The sequence below is a fragment of the Corapipo altera genome, unplaced genomic scaffold (assembly GCF_003945725.1).
Source record: "Corapipo altera isolate COAL_440 unplaced genomic scaffold, ASM394572v1 75, whole genome shotgun sequence".
Lineage (NCBI taxonomy): Eukaryota > Metazoa > Chordata > Aves > Passeriformes > Pipridae > Corapipo > Corapipo altera.
Window position 1 is genome coordinate 11,087,785 of NW_020884887.1, and position 24,087 is coordinate 11,111,871.

At 45.5% G+C, this 24,087-nt stretch overlaps 2 protein-coding genes across 6 annotated transcripts in view; both read left to right on the top strand.

Annotated features, from left to right (window-relative positions):
- Positions 1–5,172, top strand: part of FLT4 (fms related tyrosine kinase 4) — a 55,939-nt gene extending 50,767 nt beyond the window's left edge. The window contains exon 30 of one of the 3 annotated variants that reach the window (XM_027643550.1): positions 1,188–5,172. In XM_027643550.1, the coding sequence (XP_027499351.1) occupies positions 1,188–1,395 (208 nt within the window). In that variant the 3' untranslated portion in view covers positions 1,396–5,172. The remainder of the gene's footprint in view (positions 1–1,187) is intronic. The other 2 variants (XM_027643551.1, XM_027643552.1) reach the window with 2 other exon arrangements.
- A 3,741-nt stretch (positions 5,173–8,913) lies between these two features.
- The window catches only part of RNF130 (ring finger protein 130), a 54,927-nt gene continuing 39,753 nt past the window's right edge, over positions 8,914–24,087 (top strand). Inside the window, exons 1-2 of one of the 3 annotated variants that reach the window (XM_027643249.1) lie at positions 8,914–9,585; positions 19,533–19,727. In XM_027643249.1, the coding sequence (XP_027499050.1) occupies positions 9,318–9,585; positions 19,533–19,727 (463 nt within the window). In that variant the 5' untranslated portion in view covers positions 8,914–9,317. The remainder of the gene's footprint in view (positions 9,586–19,532; positions 19,728–24,087) is intronic. The other 2 variants (XM_027643247.1, XM_027643248.1) reach the window with 2 other exon arrangements.

The window sequence follows — 24,087 nt, forward strand, 5'->3', positions numbered from 1 at the left end:
TTCCTAGGGTTTAAAAATTTAAGCTGTTCCCATCAATGAGAATATGTCTGTTAAAATAATGAGGTGCAGTGGAGTGACGGTGTTAATGAAACTGTTAATGTTTATTGGCATTTTCTGGTGAAATGTGTCAGGGCTTGCACAAGCAGTGGCAGGTGAGATGGACAGAAACTATGTGGCTGCCACCTCCCTTCCTCCCTCAGCCCTGATCCACAGGGTTCAGGGCCCTGATGTTGTGGTGAAGGGATGGTACAGGCCTTAGGACTTCCCACATGCTGATACAGAACCTGGCAGGTTGAGCTGGCACTCCCAGGGCTGAGGATGTTATGAATGGCTTTGTCCTTGTCCCAGGCTTGGAAAGTGGGCTAGAACCTGTCTAGCTTATCTCTGCCTGGTGCCAGAGCAGGCTGGGACCTTGTCTTGGTGACAGTGTGTTGAGCAAGCCATGTCAGCTCATGTGTAGACAAGGCCAGTTCCAAGCCTCTTCCTCACCTCCTCTGCCTCCCAACATCAGATCAGACTGGTCATTGTCTTTTTTCTTAGCCACAAACCTGTGGCCTCTCTGCTGTTGCATCAAGCTGTCTCCTACTTCTTGTCCTTGTCCTCTTTTCCCTAAGGCATGTTCCTGTTGTCTCCTACACCTGGTGTCCTGTCTCCTGGAAAACACTGCCCTTAAACCTTTCCTTGAATGTGTCCCTGCCCTTGCTCTTGTGGCTTCCTGCCAGCCACTTGGTATTGGTAGGTGCTGAGATGGGGCTGCTGATTTTCTCCCACATCATCTTCATCACCTTCCTTCACTTCCTTTCCCCCATCCTGGCTGTTGGTTTGTACCAGTTTCTGTTATTCCTGGCAGGTCTAGAAGCAATTGAGGCAATGTCTCTTGTCTCTCCCTGCTCATTGGGGCCCCAGCCCTTCCCTGTATCTGGCAGGTATCCCAAAGGTAACTAGAAGAGCTGAAGTAACCCTGTCACCAGGTTATGTGCAGATTTTTCACAAAACATGCAGGCTGTGCTTAGATTTAGAGCAAGGCCTGGCTTTGTGCTTTGAAATGGAGGTATAAGTCTATTCCTGACCCTGTCTCTGACCCATGCATTAGCAGATGAGATTTCCTGAAGCTGGGATGTCTCTAAGCAGGACAGAGGCTTTCTAGGAGTGCCCAGATTGATTCCCTGTGTCTCTCTCCCTCACAGCAGTAAAGGGCCCAGTCGAACAGGGGAACAGTCGGACCTGCGGGGCAGATGTCGACCGTCGTACGGGTCCCAAGTCGGAGGCCAGACTTTTTACAACAGTGAATACGGGGAGCTGTCAGAACACTCTGAGGATGGCAGCTGCACCCCGCCTGGAGAGGGGGCCAGTCCCCCCACTCTCCACGCTTCCTTCTTCTCCGAGCAGTACTAATGGCACCAGGCCCTGGAGGCGCTTGCCAAGGCGTCCCCTCTTACCTTCCAGGCACATCATCAGGGTCACTCAGAGCTTCTCCTTCAATCTGTGCCCAAACCCAACAGGGAACCTACCCCAAACGGATGGGGAACACTGATGTCCTCGGAACCGCAGCACGATGGCTCATACAGCACCTCCAGCTGCATCTTCCCCGTGCCGGGACTACAGAGAGCACCTCCCTGGTTCCTCGTGTTTCCTTTCTCCCTGCAGCTCAGACAGATGTGTTCTGCCGGCGAGTGGGTGCCTGTATTCAGCACTACAGCACCTTCTGCCTGCCATCCAGCCTCCGCTCAGATCAGCTTCCCATTCAGAAAGCCCATTTCAGGTCAGATATAAATAGATCCGTCTTAGTCTCAAGTTTCTTCCTGGTGTGCAGCCTGAATGTTTTTCCTTGGATTGCTTCCTCCTCCCCTCCTCATGATGTCAGCTGCTGAGCTGCGGAGCAGAATCAAAAGGAAGAAATCCCTTGTGGTATTAGCAGCAAGAGCAGGACATTTTAAAGAGGTGTACTGAGAGATCCCAAGGGATCTTTGTAAATGCTCGTGCATGCTGCTCATTCTGAGTAGGTGCCAACCTCTCCATCTCCTCTGCAAGCAACACCCATACCCCTCTCATCTCTGCTGGGGGGAAGCCTGCCAATCCACCTTATCACCAAGGTTATTTTAGCCATCTCAACACAGCTAGTGCTGAGCAGGTCATCAGCTGATGGCTAAAGTGCTCCTACAGTGAGATAAATAGCAACTCTTTTTGCAGGCCCTGTGCAAAACAGGGGTTTTATGATCTGTGGTGGGAGCAGGTTACTCACAGGTCTGCTGCTCTCGCCTTCCCCTTCTCCCAGAGCAGCGCTGAGATCATCTGTTGCTCTAGTGAGAAATTAAAGCAAAGCTGGGTTAATTTCAGCTGTCTTCCAAAAACAGAGTGAAAATGGGCTGTTTGCTGGGAGGAAAAGGATCAAAGGGGTAGGGAGTGAAATGTTTATTTTCAAGCTGCTGCAAGCGTTTTGGAAACAATGGAAGGAACAGAGCTCCAGCAATGAGGTGCCTGGGTTGCATCCCCTTGTGTGTTGGCATCACTGAGCACATGGGCAGCAGCACCTGGCCAAGGCTCAAGCCCTGATTCTCCTGGGTGGACAGTTCTGCACCACGACCTTTCCTGTTGCCCAAATTCCCTGATTCAAAGGAGCAACTCTCTGCCCAGAGAGCTCCTCTCCAGTTTCTGTTGCAGAGCTGCCAGCATACCTGTCTCTGGGGGATTAAGGAACATGTTTGCTGAGGAAACAACTCATCACTTGGGCCTTTTGTTTCTAAAAGATACCATGCGAATTCAGAGCTCTGAGGAACCTCCACAGCCCCTCTCTGGATTTCTGTGCTGCTGCCTCACCACTTCCCACCTACTTCTTTCCATCCTGCTCCCAGTCCAAGAGCTCAGCCACAGAGCATGGTTACATCACCGCCACAGGAGTCTGGGTGAAGAGGCTCGTCTGAACAGCTTATCATCATATCTTCTCCCACATGCTGAGAGAGCTGGCAGAGCTCCGTGCACCAGGGCATCTCAACACCAAGGAGTTTCTGCTTGCAGGCCACACCTCTGTCACAGAGCCAAGGTTTTGGACTTTTAAAACTGTGTTTCCTGTCAGATGTACAGCTTTCCCAAACTGTATTTCTTTTCCAGCAGAGGGTTTTGCGCGTTTCCCGACGTAAGCCTGAGAGTCCTTACAGATGATGTTGCCAAGTCTTAATTATAGTTCTCTGCACAAGTGTAATGGGGAGATTTATTTAGCACATGGGAAAAGCACGCCTGTCATTCAGATTCTCTAAGCCTGTGCAGCATGCAGTTCCCCTCCCTTTTTGTGTCAGCAGGATGACATGGCTGCGATTTCCATGGCAAAAAAGAGGCACAAAAGTGGACCAGCTTGAGCCAAACTGGCTCAAGATGTGGAATTGAAAACCGCATGTGACAATGAATTCCCTGACTTCTACTGGTGTCCCCTGAAGTTGCCAGGAATTTAAGCATCTCTAAGTAATTGTTGTGACTCAGTAAGAATCCTCTGGCAGGAGATGCTGGAGAGCCAGGCCAAGGAAGCAGGACAGCCAACGGGGCGTAGGCCAGACCAAATTCTTCTGCCCTCATCTTGCCCTGGTTTTTGAACTGGTGGTTCCCTTGGCAGAAGGAAGGTTGCAAGTGCCCCGTGCTGCTGGAAGTGTCCACTGGCATTCACATGGGTGGAAGGTGGCGGGCTGAGCTAAATTCAGGCTGCTCACTGGATGATGTGCCCAGCCTCTCTTGTTTCCAGTGCTCCACAAAGAGTTCTCTGCCTGGAAACACAGTCCCATCTGAGAGATGGCCCAAGAAAGAGGACTACAAAAAAAATAATAGTTGAAAAACAGGATTCCAAAGTAGCTGCAAGTCCTTGTCCATATGTTAGGGATAGATACATACTAGCAAAGCCCAACTTGCAGGACAGCAGCAGAATTCCTCAGCAGAAGGGGGATAGAAGCATCTGAGTGCCCAGGCTCGTTAACGGTCAGTGTGGTCATCCAGCCAGGACAGCTGCACTTTGTCTCTAGGTTTAGCTGTAAATTGCTCACAAGCATCTTTGTGGAGAAGGGTTACTTCGTTAGAGCCATTGTTAACATCCCCTATTTCACCCCGGGGAAAGCACTGGTGTGACATCTGATTTTTGAACATTCAAGTCCACAGAAGTTTATTTTCTCTGTCTCGCACCATCTTGATGGGTGGGGGTTGAATCAGATCCTGTTGTATCTGTGTCAACAGTCTTGCATGAACAATGCAGCTTGATAGGAGCAAACACTGGCTCCTCTTCAGACACTCCTGTGATGAAGAACTGTAGTGTGGGATATTGGAGAGCTGTTGAGACAATTGTACTTTTGCTCTCTAAAAGTATACTAAAATTAGATGTACAAACCTGATAACCCTTCCCACTCTCTTGCATTATTTCTGGCTTTTTATTTTTACAGTCTCCAGATAAGCATGAGCATGAAGTGAAGCTGGTCTGTTTTGGTTTTAAGATGTGAGACAACAGTGTTTTCTGTCTTTCCACAGCAACAAGGGAGTATTTCAACTTTTAAAACCCTGGGCTCAGTAATTGTGCCTGCTTGTTCACAATGCACTCTCTGTTTTGTTTTGTTTTGTTTGGGCTTTTTACTGGAACTCAACATTGAAGCTAAGCTATTTATCATCATCACCTTCCTTTAAAATGACTGTTTCCGCTCTATGCTCAGCCTCATTTTTTCTTACAAAATGTCGGTGTTGAGGACATTCCTCCCTCCTGAAAACAAAGTGTTGGGTCCCCTACTTGCGAGTACATGTGGGTCTCTGAAGAAAAACCTGTGTATCAAGTAACACTTCATTTATATTGCAATATTTTAACCTGGTACCTGTTGTTGCTCCAGCAGCATTCAGTGTTTCAGTTGGCTGCCTTCGAAGCAAGTAGGTTACAACATGGGTTATGTGCGAGTACAAAGCGTGGTCTGTGTGTATGTGAGTGTGTTGTGTGTGAGCGTGTGGGTGTTTGCACCTGAGTTTTCCTACCAGTGAGCATATGTGAGTGTTTATAACTCACGTTGAGTCTCCTCTCTGGAAGTTCACGGTTATATATCAAACCAGTTAGAACACTGCTTCCTTTCCTCTCCTCCTATAGTACTTGTTATCCTTTGTCATTAAGAGTTTTGTTGTAATATCTAAATGTGAAAATGAATAAAGTCATAACTGGCAGCTGCTCTCTGATTCCTGGGGCTACCGCTGCCCCCGCAGCCCTGGGCAGCCCAGCCCTGGCCAAGCCATCAGCACATTTGGGGGTTTATTATTTTTACTTTTGCGCCCGTTTGCATTTCCCCGCATCCTCTCGGAAACAGCTGGCCTTTGTGGTGTTTCCATCCAGGATGAAACCCGTCTTTTCTCATGGTGAAGCCGGATACGCTTTGGCCAAGCTCAGTGGCAGGAGCCAGCAGCACAGCACTCAGCACCCAGCACCCAGCACCCAGCACTCAGCACCCAGCACCCAGCATCCAGCACTCAGCACCCAGCACCCAGCACAGCACTCAGCACCCAGCACTCAGCACCCAGCACTCAGCACCCAGCACTCAGCACTCAGCACCCAGCACTCAGCATCCAGCACTGCACCCAGCACTCAGCACCCAGCACCCAGCACTCAGCACTCAGCACCCAGCACAGCACCCAGCACAGCACTCAGCACTCAGCACCCAGCCCTGAGCCTCAGATCCGTGACCCTTCCCTGTCGCCTCAGCCCTGGGGGTCTGGGACCCTCTGGCCCCCACGGACCCTCCTGCCCTCCTTCACCACGCTGGGGGGCCCAGAACCCCCTGGACCCCCCTTGTCAGAGTACCGACCCCTCCCGGATCCCCCCTTTCTCCCCAGGGCACCAAACTCCTCTGGACCCCCTTCTCCTCAGGACCGACCCCCCGGATCCTCCTTCTCTGAGCACCGACTGCCCCTGGACCCCCTTCTCCTCAGGGTACCGGCTCCCCAGACCCTGCTTCTGCTCCAAACATCAACACCCGCCCCGGCACTCCCCTTCTCCTGAGGTCCGGCCCCGGCCCCCCTTCGCCCCCGCCCCCGGTGCCGTTGCCGCCCCTCGCGGTGCCGCCGGCGGCCTGCAGGTGGCGCCCTGCCCCCGGCGGCGGGCGCGGGTCCCGCGCGGGAAGATGGCGGGCGGTGCGTGGCCTGTCACAGCTGGGAGCGCTGCCAAGGGCGGCTGTGAGGGAGGTGTTCGCTGCCGGAGGGGATATTAATGGAATCATGGCCATTTCCCCTAAGATATCACCGTGGGCTGGAAGGAACGCTCAGTCACAGCTCTCTCCTCAGCCCTGGGGTGGCCTGTGAAGGCGTCGGTGCCATTTTCTCCCTAAAATAATGTCCCCTGAGGAGCGGCCGGTGGCAGAGGCACAGCTGAGGTGATGGGGGTGGGCTTCTGTGCTCCATCCTCTCCACTGCCATCCCTTCGTCCAGCTCCACCATGGGGTGAAAGCAGCCAAAAGGACCTTCTACCTCTCCCCTCCCCATCCAGGGACCTGTCCCTCTGGGGAACGAGGAGATTGAACCTGCTCTGCTCATGAAATATCCCAGGTTTGCGCATTCCTAGGCTGCTCCTCTCCTGAGGCTTCTCTCCTGGAGCCACAAGTGCTCGGCTGCTCCTCGGCTGCCTCCCAGGCCATCCATAGGATGTCCAGGGGCTGGGAGGCGGGTGAGGAGCAGACGAGCACTCTTGGCCCTGCAAATGGCACTGAGCAGCCTCCCAGCTGCGTGAGGAGGGATGGAGATGGGGATGGAACCAAGCAGGAAGCCCTCCCACAGGGACTGGAGCATGGCAGACCACGTCTCCCCAGCAGAAAGACAGCCCACAGGGAACCAGACAGAGCAAAATAAAAAGCACCTGCTTGTTGTGCTTAGCGAAGAGAACTGAGAATTTGCTGGCTTGGCCCTTTGTTTTCCTGCTAACATGGCGAGCAAATGTTTCATCAGTGCTTTTCAAAAGTGCTCTGAGGTCCTTCTCCAAAGGTCAGTGCAGTAATAGTGAAGAATCCTTCAGGCTCCCAGGACTCCCTGGTCCCTTCTGAGGACATTTCGGCAATAAAGCACATGACTTTGCATCAGAATGATGCAGAGCTCTTAATGCTGAGAAATCAAAGCAAGAACAGCTCCAAAACATGTTCTACCCAGTGCAGTCTGACACAACTCTTGCCCTCTGGCTGGGGTGAAAGTTTGGGTGAAATGAGAAGGCCATTGATGGCGTTTAGTTCCTCACCCAGCATTTACCAAGAAGAGCAAAATTAAATTTAAAAAAAATGTAAGCAGAACATTCAGCTGCTGCTTCAGAAACATTTCCTGGATTGTATTGACATTTCTATAGAGCTTTGCAGAAACAGCTTCTCAGAGGATTTTACAGAAGCACACATGCCTTTAGCAGAGCCCACAGATCCATTCTGCTCTGAGATTCAGGTTTGCCAGCCTGCTGCTTTCCTTGGGAATGGAACAGGTCTCCCCAAGGGCAGGATTAGACCCACTACTTGCATCTCAGCAAAATAAATAGACTGTGCTTCGATGTTTTTAACCTGGTGCATGTGTGACCAAGTGCATCACAAATGGATAAACTACAAAACCTTCCAGAAGAAAACTGTTTAATAAGATGCACAGGCCAAACACCAGGCTTATCTGAGGGACTCCCTGAGCAGCTGGGGAAGTCACCGAGGAGACCATATCTCAAAAGAACAGCAGGACAGCTATTTGTTCAGAAACAGAAAATATCCTAACTCACAGTGCTGCAGTAGTTGTCCTCTTTGCCATAACTAATTTTCAGATAGTTTGCCTTTCAAAATACAAGAAGGCAATTACATTGTTACATCTCCAAAGAGGCCAAAATCCTTAAAACTAAGTTAGTTAAAGAGAATAATTTATCAAGCCCTGTTTTACAGTGTTTCATGGGATTAGTACTTATTAACAACGTTTGAGTGTTTGTACAATTTCCCATTTTCGTTCATCAGAAGCAAGTAACTCCAACTTGGACAGGAGTGACCCAATCCTGACACACAGGCTGTGCTGCTCCTGCCCCAAGAGCCCTTTCAGGGCTACCTGGACAGACTGAACACACCCCACCTCCTTCTCACACATACAGCCCATTTCAGACATACTTTTAAACCCTCTCTTGTATCTTTTTGATGGTCAGTGCTCCTGAGCTGGAAATATTTTTCTGAAAAGTCACTGAGGAGCCATGGGAGCCCTTAGGTGTCCCTTTGCCAAAGGAGGTTTAGGTTGGACATCAGGAAGAATTTCTTCACAGAAAGGGTGATTAGACATCAAACTGGCTGCCCATGGAGGTGGTGGAACCACCGTCCCTGGAGGTGTTTAAGGAAAGACTGGACGTGGCACTCAGTGCCATGGCCTTGTTGACATGGTGGTGTTCGGTCACAGGTTGAATTCGACAACCTCAGAGGTCTTTCCCAACCTAACTCATTCTGTGATCTAATCCCCTATGGAACTGCGGGTCTCTGGACCCCAGCCCGGTCTCCCACCACCACCATGGCTACGCCCGCGATGACGTCATACAATAGAGCCCCGCCCGCTCAGCCTTACCCCGCCCCCGTGGGCGTGGTCCTGGTCCCAGCCCCGCCTCTCGCCCTCGTGGCGCGGGGCGGGGCGTGCGGCGCCTGCGCAGAGCGCGGAGCGCGGGGCTGCAGTCGAGGCGCGGGCGCGGAGCCGGTGGCGGAGCCGCGGGACGGAGCGGGGGCCCCGCCGCCCCCGGGCGAGCCGGGCATGGAGCGACGGCCGCGGGCTGCTGCCGCCGGGCTGGGCACCGGGCTGCGCCTCCCGCCGCACTGAGGCGGCGACGAGCCCCGAGGCGAAGCGAGGCGGCGCGGCGGGCCGAGCCCGAGGCGAGCCCCGCGGTCTGTGCGAGCGCGGCTTAGGCGGCAGCGGCGGCGGCTTCTCCCGGCGGCCTCCCCGGGGCTGCGCGGGGCTGCGCGGGGAGGGGACCGCGGAGCCGCCCCCGCCTCCTCCCTTCCCCTCCCTTCCCCTCCCCTCGCCCAGCTTGGGCAGCGGTGGGCGGGCGGCATGAGCGCGGCGCCCTGAGGGACCGGCGGAGCCCCGAGGGACCGGCGGAGCGCGGCTGCCCCCGAGCAGCATCCCGTGGGAGCCGCGGCGGCGGATCGCACTCGGCTGGGACCTGCCATGACTCCCCTGGCTCCTCCCATGGCATGAGCCCGAGCTCTCCTCCCCGCTCCGCCTGCTTTTGGTCTCTCCGCGCTCCCGGGCTGTCAGATGGGATAGGACACACCCGGGCGTGCGGGGCTCGGGGGAGCGGCGCTGGCAACGGGTGACGGCCGTCGGCTCGAAGGGAGTCGAAGATGAGCTGGCGGTGGGCTCGCCAGCACTGGAACGGCGGCTCCTCCGTGCTGCTGCTGCTGCCGCTGCTGCTGTGGCACGGCCGCGTCCGGCCGGCCGGCGCCGACAACGCGAGCCAGGCGTACTACACCGCGCTCATCAACGTGACCGTGCTGAGCCCCGAGCGCGGCGGGCCCACGCTGCTGCGCATCGACCGCGGCCGCTACGGGCAGGACTCCCCCAAGGTGGAGGTCAAGGGGCTGCTGGTGGCTCCCGTCCCCATCAACGGAGGTAACGCTTCCCCTCGCTGGCTGCCGGGTGGTTTGGCCTTTGCCTGGGCTGGGCAGGCTTTCCTCGAGAGCTCTTGACGGACGGGGAGGAAGAGCCCGCTCAGAGGAAAATAAAATAAATCCGTGATCTGGGAGTGCTGGCTTGAATAACGGCTCGGCAAAGCATAATGTGCTTTCCAGCGCGGATCCCAGTAGGCTGGGCGTATTGAGCGGGTGAAGGTGTTATTCCTAAACTAATTGCAGACAGTCGGTAGCGATAGTTGATAGTATTTGGGGACAGCGTTGCCGTGAATCTCAGAACAGCTGCATAGCCATCGCACCGCGAGACGTGCATCTGGGTGGCTTTGGCAGCTGCGTGAAGTCCCGATTGTTCAGTGTACAATTCTTAAAAGCGCTGTTTAAGCTGTCCATCCAGACCTGGAAGGACTGAAGCCATCAAGTTGTTACTCTCAAAGCCAGCCCAAAATGCTCTTGTTTTGAACACTGAGCAGAGCTTCCAGATAAGTTTTCTTTTAATTAAGTGAAGCTGTTGTCAATCAGTTGGGGGGTTTTTTGACAAATATTGGGGTTTGTGGAGAATGCTAATTTGAACAACTGAGACTATTGTGATTTCTGCCTGAATTGAAACCAGTTTCTTCAGTCATAATGGTGTAGTTTTAATAGAATCTTATTTTGAAAATCCTCCTTGACGTTATCTTAACTGCCATCTTTAAGAAATAGACCACTTGATGGATCACAGTGGTCCCAACCTGTCTCCTGGACAGTAAACATCTGAATAATGTATTAAGTGAAATATTGTAGTCACTTAAAACTAGAGTCTAAGTGGTGAATGTTAAGAGTGGTTTAGAGGAATTGACAACACAAAACTACTATATTATTAGAAGCTTGAGAGAATTTGCCAAATCATGAGATCAGGAATACTTTAATGCTTCTTCAGAACAAATGCATCCTGGTAGGCAGCCTCTGTAACCTTCTGGTCTGGATGGATCAGGCTGTGCATCAGCAGGTGCTTGCCAGTCTCACTGAAGCTTACTTTAATTAGCTTTACAAAGTGTAACTAGGATATATTAATGGGGCAGATTTTTGCGTGGAAGAGTGTGGAAGCAGAAATCGTTGAGGAAATATACTGTAAAACGATTTTCATTTGTGCTTCATACCTTCACTGTGCTCTCTGAGTCAGCTATCATCAACCGTGCTTGGTCTTTCTTCTGCTTCCTGGTATTCCTGACTTGCACCCCCCATGAAATCAGGAATCTATCCTGAAACTTTTAGGCACTGTTATTGCAAGTAGTATTTTTACAGCTTTTAAAACTGCTGCCTTTTAATATAGTCACGGTATCAAAGCACTTTATTTTTTGAGGTTGCATTATTTGTCAAGGAAAACTTTTAATATTAATTTCTTTTTAGTCTGCTTCTGTAACATTTTCTGCTTTCTTCTGATATGATCTTCACTAAGCTGTGATTAAAACATTGAGGGAGGCTGTGACAGCATTTTCACAGGCTGCTAGTAATGGGAGAAGAGCTAAATAAAATTCTGAGCAGTCCATAAACAGGTTTTTTTTACCTACTGTTAAGCATTACGATGAATAACTTCAGTGAGAAAGCGCAGCAGGAGCTGTGAAACTGCAGACCTGAATTGCTGCAGTTTTGACACGGTGCAGTCAGTCGTTAAAACTTTGTCATCAGTTGTTGGGGGGGTTCAGTTTTGTCCTGTTTCACAACAGAAGACTTAAAGCAAGCACAGCAGCAGTTGTCTTCCTTTGAGATATTCTGAATTGTTCTGTGTAGGTTGTTATGTAGTGTACATTTTATTTGAATTTTGCTGGGGTGCTTCTTGTGGTTTAAAGATATTTCATGTGGTAAGAAAGATTGGAATATTTTATGCTTTTAGTTAAGCTGTTCTTGAACATCCTCTGCTTTTCTTATATGTAAACTTGATAAAAGATGATGCAGTCTTGCTGAAAGTAATTGCTCTAATGTCTTTTTATCAGCCTGTTTATATTACTGTAGAACTGGTTTACAAAATATTTTTTCTAATAGCTCTAAACACGAGTAATTTCCAGCCATTGCTGTTAGAGCAACAAATGCTCTACTGTTCTCACTTATCCTCAGAAGAAAAGGACTCCACAAACGTTGTTAACAACTATGTTTGAAGATACCTTGAGTTTGAAACTGTTTTGATGTCAAGCATTCACCCATTTATAGCCTGTCCTTCGAAATTTCCATAAATGTGGGTGATCTGTTAGCACCTTGAGGGTATAGACTGTTTTAGAGCTGAAATGTCCTTAATGTCACATTTTTGCATGCTTTGTTAAGAATCACAGAATGGTTTGGGTTGGAAGGGACCTTCAAGTTCATCTCATTGCAACTCCCTGCCATGGGCAGGGACACCTTCCACTAGACCTGGTTGATCAGAGCTCCGTCCAGCCTGGCCTTGAACACTTCCAGTGATGGGGCATCGTTTTACATCCCTTATTCATTGCCTGAAGGGAAATAAATTAATTTATTAATTCAAGATGTAAGGATAATGGTCTGCTGCAGACCATGTTACCATTCGTAGTAGTACAACCTGCGATTTTAAGTGTTCTGTTCTGCAGTGGTTTTTAACTTGTATTCTTGAATATGCCCAGTATTCTATATACCACTTTTCAAAGAAGATGCCAGTCCCATGTGATCACCCATCCTTTGTGCAGAATGACGCGGTCGATCGCTTCTCCCGTTTCTTTAGCGGAATTTCTTTCATGAAATCCAACCTTCGTCCTGTTAATCCATGTATTAAAACTCTTTCCCTGCTCTTTTTATAGACCCTCGTATGAAACTGATAGGGGCTTTCAAAAGCAGCGTTCCCCTGGAAGTGGGGTGGTGGTAATTGGCGTGACCCCTTGTGAATGTGCCTTCTGAAAGTGCAGCTCCAGCGAGCTGCTGGTCACAGTTGGCTGCTGGGTGAACATACAGCACCTGTGTGTGCACATTTTTCCAAGAACATTAAATGCACGATAGCAGCTCAGTTTATTAGTCTCCCTTCCGTTCTTCCACTTCTAGTTCTTTTTCTTACCTCCTCTAACTTGTTAATCTTTTTTCATGGCTTAATTTCTTATTAGAAGAGCATTTTAAAAAGCTTCCGGATATGAATGCTTGCAGATTATAGACAAAAATGCTCCTCTGGTTTTGCGTGGAAGGAGAATAGTGAAATGCATCTTCACAGCCTGATGCAGCTTTTCTGATAGTTTAGTTCAGCTTTGTAGTATCTCTTTGTGAGGTTCCTGAGCGCTTCTCCCTCAGTCCCTTACTCTGTTATTTGTGATTTTGTGCAACCAGGCATTTCATAGAGTCAGAGAATGGTTTTGGTTGGAAGGGACCTTAAAAATCATCTTCCAATCCCCCTGCCATGGACAGGGACACCTTCCTCTAGACCAGGTTGCTCAAAGCCCCATCCACCCTGGCCTTGAAACACTTCCAGGTCGTTTCAGCCCAATCCTCTCCCAGCAGCTGCCTGAGTCCTTGTGGCATTTTCTGTACATGCACCATGTAAGTGTTCAGTCCTGTGCCACTCCAGTGACCTCTGCTTTTAAACTTCTTTGGTATTGGGTGCCTGACACCAGTTGTGGTGCAGACCTGGAAGTGTCAGGCATATTTCTCTTGCCATGGCAAACCAATTTAGAAGCCACTGAAAACTCAAATGGTTCTTGGTAGAAACTTCAGTGCTTTGTGACTTAGTTCCCTCAGAAATGTTCTCCATGGGGAACAGAACTCTTTGTGACTGTTGAGTTTGTGTTATTTCTTGTTTTGTGCTTGGATTCCAGTTGGAGCACTGGAAATGTCAGTCCTGTGTGCTCTGAGTCCCCTCATGGGTGGTCACACCTTGCTGGGGGCTGAGAACTGGGTAGCAGGGAAGCAGGCAGGGTGGTCAGGACTGGAGATGGGGCTGACAGGAGGAGAAATAGCAGTAGACTCAAAGCCAAACTTGAAAATGTTAAGATTCACTGAGCCAATAGGTCAGGAACAAGGGGGTGAGGGGGGTGGAAGGAGAGGAAGTTTAAAGGGTGTGTGGGGACATGATGGTTGTACAAAAGCTGCTTTGGAGAAAGAATTAATAGGAAGGGGAGATCTCCTGAAGGGGTGTTAGTGTTGGGGCTGGGTAAGGAGGCTAGAATTTGTGGAAAAACATGTTAGAAAAAGGTGAAAGTGGGGAAGAAACAATGTTGGCTCAGTGTTAGGAATGGAGGTTGTGTGGTGCTGTAACTACAGCATTCTGTCGCATCTGACACTTCATAAACATGTTGTGTGAACAAGTTTTAGCTGCAGAAGGTTTAAAATGCCAGTTTCCTGGTAACTGCAGAGCTTTAGGTAGCATTCAGACAGAATTTCTGGCCCAGAATCCAAACCATTAAGGTTTTGGAAAATGCAACAAGTGAATATATCAGTAGAGTAGAGGAAGAAAAATCTTGTGCCATGCATCCACCCTTTGCCATTGGTCTCACTTTCCTGCTAGTCATTAATTGATAGAAAAAGTGGAGGTTATGTATTGGAGTTTTTAGCCATAATTGTAATACTTACTGAGCTAACAAGATTAAATCTGAACTATTAAAGGACTCTTCTAAGCTTCAGTGATTTTCTTTTGTTTAAGTTCTTCCCTGAAACAAGATTACCTCTTATTCCAAGAGTTTCTTTTGGTGCTAAAGCCAGCTTTAGTCAAAGCAATTACCTGAAAGAGCTATTGAAAATAAAATGTCGTTGTACATAACTCATTGACTCATTGACACAACTTTTAAAAAGTGGAAATTATGGCTGGCTTGAATAGGGACTGTATTGATAATAAGACAAGTAGTAATAATACATTGAAAGAAAATATGTCTATTGAACATATTAAGCCCTAATGGGACTGCAAATAACTAGTACCCTTCCTTGAAATAAGAATCAATCAGCAGTGCTGTGTTGTTTTTGTAGATTTCCCAGCTGAATTTGTTTTCTGGAAATTTTATCACAGGATTATAATTACTTTGTTGCACAGAGCTGTCTTATTTTACCAGTCAGGTGTGCTATGGCAGCACCTGCCTGGGCAGTGGTGCTGGAGGAGGGAATGCTTTGGGGTTCAGGCTGCTTGACACTGCACCCTCCCGTGTGCTGGTTTTGCTCCCAACAAGCCTCTTGATCTGCTGCCCCTCAAAATACCAGTGGTGTCTCTCCAGTTATTGTATTACAGTGATTGAAGGTCAGACTTTAAAATGATTTCTGTATGTGTAGCTGAGACAGACCAGCTCTGGCAACTGGTGCTGGGCTCAGAGAGTACAGAGAGATCTTAGTATTAGCTAAGATCCAATCAATAGCAAGACATCTGACCTTTAAAAAGAAATAAAAAAAGGAAAAGAAACCCCATGGAATTAAATGGTTAATGCCCAGGGAGTGGGATATTTCCGTGAAGAGGGGACAAAGTCTGATAACAGCCAGTGCAGCAACCTTGGCTGAAGTCACTGTTGTGTTCTAAGCAGTGCAAGAGCTGCATAAACACACTGTGTATGAGAGGGAGCAAACCCAGCTGTGGTTCAGAACTAGGAGACTGCATTCTGGTAGGTGAGCACTTCTGGCAAAGCCTCTGACAGCTGACCTCATAATTTCATTTTTTTTTTCCAAAAAATGGCTCTCTCTTGTATAGGGAGAGGGCTAAAAACTTGGTAAAGCAATTGGAAAAGAGGAGGAGGAATGTAATGTTGCTGTGCTAATGTGAGCTTGCTACTACTTCTTTAGTAGTTGAGGGAGCTTGGTTGGATCTGTTGCATTATTAACTAATTTTTTCCACATGAATCCCTAAATGCTGTCACAAACCTTAGTCCTTCAGCATGAAGGGCTCTTGAATTATAAAAAATGGTCCAGGAGAAACAGTTATACAAGTTGAACAGTCCTGTGTGTTCTACAGAAGGAAACCAAGGCTCTCCTGGAGCTGCAAACAAACAGGAGCCTAATGGTAGACACTTTAATTGCAGCTGATCCTTCTGTAAAGAGGCTCTTCTGTGGTGCTGGGGCTTACAGAAGAAAGGGAGATGTTTACAACAACATATAGTACATAGCTCTTTAACCCAGCAGGCTGCCACTTCTAACAGAAAATTGGGTTTTTGCTAACACATGGTACACAGACATGAAGAAAGGAAAGGCAGAGTAAATAGCTTATATTTCAAATAAGCTGGAAGAGTAGCACACCTATAGGGAAACATACTTAGATGGCTTTCTGGACACTTGTATCTTCTGAAATTACACGAGTGACTTCTGATCATGTTTTTTTTTCTGTGCAAGTGATTTGTTTTAGAATAATTTAATGTGAAATTGCTTTTTATTCTAGCAAGTAACATTAGCTTTGGGCACCTCACTACAAGGAAGTTGTTGAGGTGCTGGAGTGTGTCCAGAGGACGACAGTGGAGTTGAGAAAGGGTCTGGTGCACAAATCTGATGAGAAGCAGCTGAGGGAGTTGGGGAGGCTCAGTCTGGAGAAAAGGAAGCTCGGGGGGACCTTCTCACTCTTTACAGCTCCCTGGAAGGAGGCTGTAGCCAGGTGGGAATCAGTCTCTTCTCTTGGGTAAGAAGCAACATGATGAGAGGAAACAGCTCAAGTTGTGCCAGGGGAAGTTTAGATTTAATATTAGAAAAAATTTCTTCACCAAAAGGGTTGTCAAACATTGAACCAGACTGCCCAGGGCAGTGGTGGAGTCACCATCCCTGGAGGGATTTAAAAGATGTGTAGATGTGCCACTTGGGGACATGGGTTAGTAGTGAACACGACAGTGGACTTGATGATCTTAGAGGTCTCTTCCAACCTGAATAGTTCTAAAATGGTTTTAAATCTAAATGATTCTATGATCATCCAGCTAATACTTGCGAGCCCATGTCTTCTAGATTTTAGTTGGACTTTGGGCACTGGAGCATAGATAGCAGGATAACACAGAGCTGTCAGTGGTTCTGTTTATCTGTGTCCCTTACAATGCCCACTGATGTGCCTGGCGCCTCAGCTGTACAGCAGATGTTTTATTTTAGCCAGCTCACTATTCAAGAAGGGTGAACCCGATGGTAAGACTTTCACTCTGAAAATTGTGCATTAGGTATATTGAAAAGACAAGCAGAAAATTTCACATTTCACTATTGTTTCTGAATTTTTAGTTCAAAGTGAAAAGATTACTTAACATTTGTGTGGTGTGATAGGATGCTAATGTAAAGAAAAGTGGGTTGTGGCTTTTTACTAAATCTGAAGTGACTTGCAGACACTCAGTTCAGATTTATCTAAACCAACCAGATTTTTTGTACTACTTAAGTAGTGCTGAATTAATATTGTCAGCTGTTAAATTTTCATCAAGATATACTGAATACACCTTGTCAGGAATAACATGCTGTAAGCATTTGAGTGGTGTTTGTTGGTCTATATCTAGAAAGCTTTAATCTCTTAATATCTTGTTTCCTGATTCTGTTGCTTTATCCAGTAACATTTCATAGCTCTGTCCACAGCTGAGAGAGACTTTGATCTCTACTGTGGTAGAAAATTTTGTACTTCTTTCCCCACAGATGCAGTTTCTGTTATCTCTTACTGATTTCTCTGTTGCTTTTTAAGCTAAAAATTTTCAAGCTGTACAGATTTCAAGGTGCCTACGTGAATTTTTGTAAAACTGAACTATATAACAGACTTTGGGTAATGCTGCTTCCTTATTCAAGGTACCCTTTGTGGCTTTTACAATTTTTCTCTGTAATAGCTTTTTTTTTTGTGGCCATTTTTGTTTTCACTTCATATCATAGTTTTGAGCATGACTGCGCTGAAGCAAACCCTACATAATCCCTAGGATTACTGTTTTTCATAATCTCATATATTTAAAGTAATTTTATGTTGGTCATAGTGTCTACTTTCAGAGTTATCTTTGGCAATTTGAGAGGATTCTATGGAACTGTGGCTGTTTATTAAATGGCATTTTCAGAAGGATGTACCCCACCTGAGAAGGATGGGATTTTTAGCTTTCAGGGCTTGAGAAACTCCCTCTCATGGTCTTGCTGGTGCTTTCCACCTACCATGTTTTTAATTGGAAATGTTCAGAACAACAGGGAAGTGTGCATCAAACTGCTTTTGTCTTAACAGAGGGCATTGAGGTTGGTGGCACATGTGCCATGTTGTGGTTCTGTAACATTTTCAGAAAGGACTATAATTCCTTTTAAAAAATCTGTACTGTTCTCAAATTTAGGATTAGAAAGAGAAGCTGCAAAAGTGCAGTGGGTGTGAACATGCTCTTTTTATCATTGATGCTGGTTATGATGGCCATCACCAGTGCTCCAAAACAGCGTGTGTGGATCAGTGCTAAGCCAGCAATTTCCAAAAGGGATTCAAGTAATGATGTCAGGGTAATGGAAGAAAGTACTCTATAAAATTCGGGCATCTGTATTTCAGATTTTCCCTGATGCCTGTATGAAACAAAAGCAAAAGTGCAAAAATACAGCAAATAGCCCTCCATGTCTGAAATGTCTGATAACAGCCTTGAAAAACAATTGTGAAAAGGATGTGCTGGTATCTGGCTCCCCACCCTCCTTCCAGGGGAACAGGGAGAGGCACTTCTTGTCCAAATTAAGAGATGCAATGACTTCCTGTACGTCTGCCACAGTATAGATTCATCTGCACTAGTTTTCTTTAGGCAAGCAGAAGATTGTCTTTCTTGTTTCAGAAAACATCTTCAGCTCTCTGAATCTCCTTCGTTACAGCATTTTAACCTCAGCTATGTTAAACTGACGGTGCTTAAAAAGACGTTTTGTTTCCAGCTGATAGGTTGAACTGGATATTTTTTGTGGTGGATCTTCTGCTGAAATCTCGTAGTCTGTGCTCACTGAACTCATTTCTTTGAAAGAAAAAAAATATAGGACACTTCATTTGAATTGCTCTTACGAACTGCAGTGTTTTCTGAGCTGTTATGCAAATAAATTGTTTGTTTATATCTTGAAAAAATAACTGTTTATCCCAACTATTTTTAGTAGCCAATGATTCTTATACTCTTGGCATTTGAAAGCAAAAATATATTTGCATTATAGATTGCTGTTGGCTCTAGATTTATAAAATCCTTTCATAATATGACCAGTGTATCAGACTAAACTGTTTCCAGTTTTGCAAACAGATCTGTCTTTCATCGGTTTCAGCTGCTGTAGCGTGAAGTTTATCTTCTGCCTTGGGTTTTGTGCCTTTTGTACGCAGCTCTGTGTGGGTTTGGGCTGTTCCAGGATATGTTACAGCATCAGAAAGGACAAAAGAGCTTTGCATACTGTTGAATTCAGACATCTGGCATTTGCCATTTCTGTTACTCTTCCTTTATACCAGCTATACCTGTTTAGCTGACGAGTGCTTTGTGTTTGCAAAACCATTTGTTTCTCTATGAATTTGAGTACGTTTCCTTGTAGACAAAATGTGCATATGTAAAAAGCTGTTGTTGGCTGCTGGAGTTTTTACAAGATCAGCTTTTAATATTGTCCTTTTTTTGCAGTAGCCTGCACACGGCAGATAACTCCGAAATCTTGTTTTCACAATCTGCTTTGTTTAGTTGTACTTCCCACTGCAGTGATATTTATGGCTGCATTAGAAAGAAAAAAAAAAAAGTTGTAATCCCCAGAATGACTGATAAACAGCTGTTTTGTAAATGCCTGTAGCAGATGAACCATATTCTAATGTTTTTAAGCCTCTAGGCAGGTATTGATTTGAATGTGAATTCATTGTTCTAGCTGCACTGGAGTTAAAAATAGCGTGTTAGTGAGCCTAATTCTCGGGCATATAGTCTTTTTTGATAAGAATGCAGTTTTCTTTAGGCTTTATTAACAAGAGGATAGTGGCTTTCTAGTGCATGACTGTTAAGTAATTCAGCAAAACTTGGAGTTAGTTTTGTTCTGGGTTTCTTTGCCCGTTTGAACGATGTGCCATCCACGTAAATGTGTTTCCCATTTCAGTTGCAGATCGTCTGGGCTGTGACCCTCGAACACGTTTCCAAGTTCCACCGAACACCAAGCAGTGGATTGCTCTACTACAGCGAGGAAACTGTACATTTAAAGAGAAAATACTGCGAGCAGCTTCACATAATGCCACAGCTGTGGTCATTTACAACAATATATCCAGTGAAGAACCTGTCACCATGACTCATCAAGGTAAATAAAATGTAATCTCCTTTACTGTAATTCTTTTGTCGTATAAACTATTGCTAAAGAGCCCTTGGCAATGGGCAGATGCTGTTTGAAATAGCCTGTTCACTAATGATGTTTACATGTATGCAATATAGTGAAATAAGCTAATAATTCTGAATAGTTATTTTCCTTTAGCACACATTTTATCCAGTATAATTGATTAAGTTACTTCCCTCTGCAGTGGAGATGTGGGTGTGTTGGAGTGAGAGCTGTTAGATCTGAGGAACACTCTTTCAGTCCTTTCTGAAGAAGAGGAGCTAACATATATGCATATATAATGAAAGGTCTAGAATTTTACAAAGCATCTGTGCCCGAATAATTTTACAGCAGGTTTCAACTGGCTGTTCTGGTGGGGACCTTCAGATGTTGACAGTTGTATTTTGGCATCTGAGCCTGCATGACAGTTTACAGAGGGTTGTCTTTCTACAATGTGTCTGAGTGCCATACAGGAATTAACAAACAGTGATTTAGAGGGCAGTTGGCTCTTTAAATTGTCCAGAATAATGCTGGAAATCTGGTTTTCTGTAGAGTTCTACCTCTTTACAGCTACCTATGTGTAAAATTTTACTGCTGCTAGTGACTTACTTTTGCCAGTGAGAGCGTCGTGTAAACATTTTCCTTGGTTAAAAACTATATTTACAATTATGATAACTACATTTTACATTTTCTAGAAGGTTTTCTCAATTTGGAATTATTTCGTTTAATCGAAAAAAAGGCATATTTTTGTATTTGGTGGCTGTACTGCTGTCTGAATTTTTAATTTTTTTTAAGAATATTTTCAGTCCTTTTACTTTTAAGCATAAGAGGTTGCTTGGAAACTAGAATTTTCTGATTATTGCTCTGTATATTGTCACACAATTAGAATTGAGTTCTTTTACCAAAGTGCTATGGTGGGGGTTTTTTCTCTCTATTTTTTTTTATTTTACAAGGCAAATGTCTTGTGGCTTCTTCTGGTTTAATGAGGTTTGACCTTCCCAATTCTGTATACCATAGGAATTTTCCAGGGAGATTTTGACCTCCATGTAGCAATTCAAAGCCTTGACAGTTCATTTTCATCTTAGATACCTTCCTTAGACTTTTTTACAAGTAATCTGCAGGCAAAAAGTTCCATATTTTAGTGAAACACTCTTTGACACCTTCCTCTTGATTTTGTTTGTTTGTTTGTTTGCCACTTCTCTCTCTGCAGATGTAATGCCCTCCTAAGCCTTTGACTCTGGACTCTGTTTGAAATACTTGCAAGAATGTAAATTTTGCAGTCTGTTTAGCCATGATTTGTGAGTTTTCCCATGGCCTGGAATACCTCAGTGTGGCAGGAAAAAGATTACTTTTGCGCTGTTGTCCCTATTGCATGTTAAATCAAACAATGGGCTTGGTTATAATTTTGTACCTTCTTTTTCATAATGCTGTTAGGTTTGGCAGTTGCTTTCATAGCAATGGGATGGGATCTGTCTTTTCTTAGGAAATCCTGGTTCACTCCGTGTTTCAGCTCTGAAAACCAGTGTGTTCCCTTTGAAACTTAATCAATAGGCCCAGTGGTTCTGGTTGGTTGAAATAATACCTCAGGATATAAAATTTTAGAGCTGCTGTGGGTAAAATGGTGTCAACCATATCACAGCTTTTATGCTTTTTAGGTGGTGAACAGCCACATCATCTGCTAATTAGATATTCCAGTGCACTGCACCTCTTCTCCTTAGTATTTTCTATCCCTAAAAGTCAGGAGGAGTTGACCCTGTGTATTTGACAGCTGTTCTGCACTGATTCAGTTAATGAGCGTTAGAGTTGAGATCAAGTGAAAATGAAAGTGAGCCACCAAGTTGGTCTTACCTCTCTATATGATGTCTAGTGCTGTGCAGTATTCCCCTTAGTATTCCTCTTTTCTTTAGAAATTGTCTACACAAGACAATTCTGCAGCTGTGTTATGATGACCAGTTCATGGCTCTGCATTTTCTTTCCATAGGCGGGAGAAAGTAGCCCTTGTGTTATTCTATATCACTGTAACATCATTTTTGTAGTGCTGCATGTCAGCCCCTAGAAATATTCTGTCTTCCTGGTGAAGCAGAGAGGAAAGAGGCAGCTGGTCATAATGCATTCTCTGAGCTGCAAGCTTTCCTACTTGGATATTTGCATGAATTCCCATTGCCTGCTTAGACAGTGTCTGTGGTAAAAATAAATAATATATTACATAGATTTATGTATGTTGCCCACCTACAGAGAGGTGATTCCCTATGAAAACAGCTTGGGAAGCAGTTCTCACCTGGAGGATTAATATTTTATCCAAGCTATTTTATGCTTGAACACACATTTGAAAATTTTATTCTCATGGAAATTCGTTCGTACTCAAGCTATTACTTAGCAGAATAGAAATTCCTCCTGGTGGCTGGATAAAAACTGTCACTCTGGAATCAGTCTGTCAAATGAACAGTTTCTGCTGCTAATATTAGAATTTGCTTTTTCTTGTGTGATAGTCTGCCCCTTTGTCTTCATGTTGAGTTTTAAAGTAGGTATTGACCTTAAGGAATCGGTGACCTTTTTTTAAAATACCTGTATTTCTGTTAATGTTATTTGCAACATTATTTTCTTTTCTGTGTGCATATCCTTGTATGTATTACCATATACATGTAAAATAAACTTATTTTACACAATCCTGTAGATGTCTTCTATCAACCTAAGCAAAGGATGTCTTTCCCAGCATAGGTTATCTTAGACTATGATGTCAGTGGCAGGAAGGCAGTTTTTTGAGTGGTTTTTCTTGCTACTTCTGTTAAAGCAAAACTGATACTGTCTGATGTAAAAAAGAGCCTGTGTGGTGGAGAAAACATGTAGCTGTCTCCATTATAAGCAATTATGGGAATAGTAAGGAAATGCAGGTTGAAGAGCATTTTAATTTCTTTTTTGTTTGTGTGTGGTGGAAACAGTCCCGCCAAGTACAAAATAGTTAAACTTGGGGAGGTTGGAACCAGATGATCCTTGCAACCCAACCCATTCTATGTTTCTATGATACTGAATTTCTCTATTAAAATCTAGACTGGTATTTGGATTTATAGAAAAGAATATAAGCCAAAGAAGCCTCTAAAGTTCAAACTTCATACTCGGAATTTATGGAACAAATATAGACAGAAAAAGAGAAACACATATAGAAGAGAGTGTCAAGCTGAAGTTGCTGGATTCCAATAACTGCTGTTTATCAGCCCCTAAGGAATTTCCTGAGGTACAGAAACAATTTCTAATATAATAGTAGTTTTAGCAGATTTATCTGATACGGGTAAATCTTTTAAGGTCTTTAGAACAAGCTGCAGATGTCTCATCAGGATCAATCCTTGTGGCCCTTCTAAAGAAACAAGGCATTAATTCCTGGGAAAAAGGTGTTTCTGTTCCCTGGTGTGCACAGGTGACGCTCCCCTGCGGTGGCACTGTGGGAACATCGTCCAACGTGGGCTTCCAGAAACAGGTTCCTTTCAAGGGCAGAATTTTTCATGGCCCTCTAGTCACTTAAAAAGCACACTGGCATGGGAAGCAAGGTCTGTACTTGCTTTGAACTGTGCTAAAACTGACTGTGGATTATTTTAGGTCAGTGGGTCAGAGGCAGGAGGGACAGGAAGCGATTTGGAGTTGTTGCCATCTAATGGCTATTCCACGTTCTTGCCCTAATTCGGAGTGGGTACAGTAGGCTGCAGAGATCCAGCAATGGAAATGTCACTGTCCTCTGTTGTGTCACTGTCCCTGAGAGCAGCACATCTCTAACTCTGCTGCTTGCCTTTCTCACAAGTGTCTCTTTATGTAACTGCGAGCTGAACTGATGCGTGAAGGCTCTGGCAGGGTGCACTGCAGATTATTTTGCACAAATGTGATGAATATTTTAGCTCTATACCAAATCCACTGTGAAACTTTCCCTGGACTACTGAGACCTACTTTTTAATCCATAACTCAAAATTAATATCATTGTGTATTACAATATTGTTATTAACATTTATTATTATTAATTGACCCTGGAATATTAGTGGAAAGGAAAGAGATGAGTCATTGAAGTTGAAGCTTTGAAATGGCAAAGCAATTAATAGTCTAACCATAGTTTACATATATTTGCTCATTTTTTGTTTATGTTTGCTGATTGAAAGTCTGGAGAACAAGTGTCAACAGCATTATCATTCATCCTGTTTCCCACTACATTTCTTGGAGGTGCATCAATCAGGAAAATCTGTCACACAGGAGATAGAAATGTCTGACACTTAAAGACACGTGGAGAGGAGTGTGTTTGATTCTGGACCATAAGGAAGCACTTGTCTCTTCAAGACAATCCAGGGAAACCCCTTTGCAGAGCCATCAT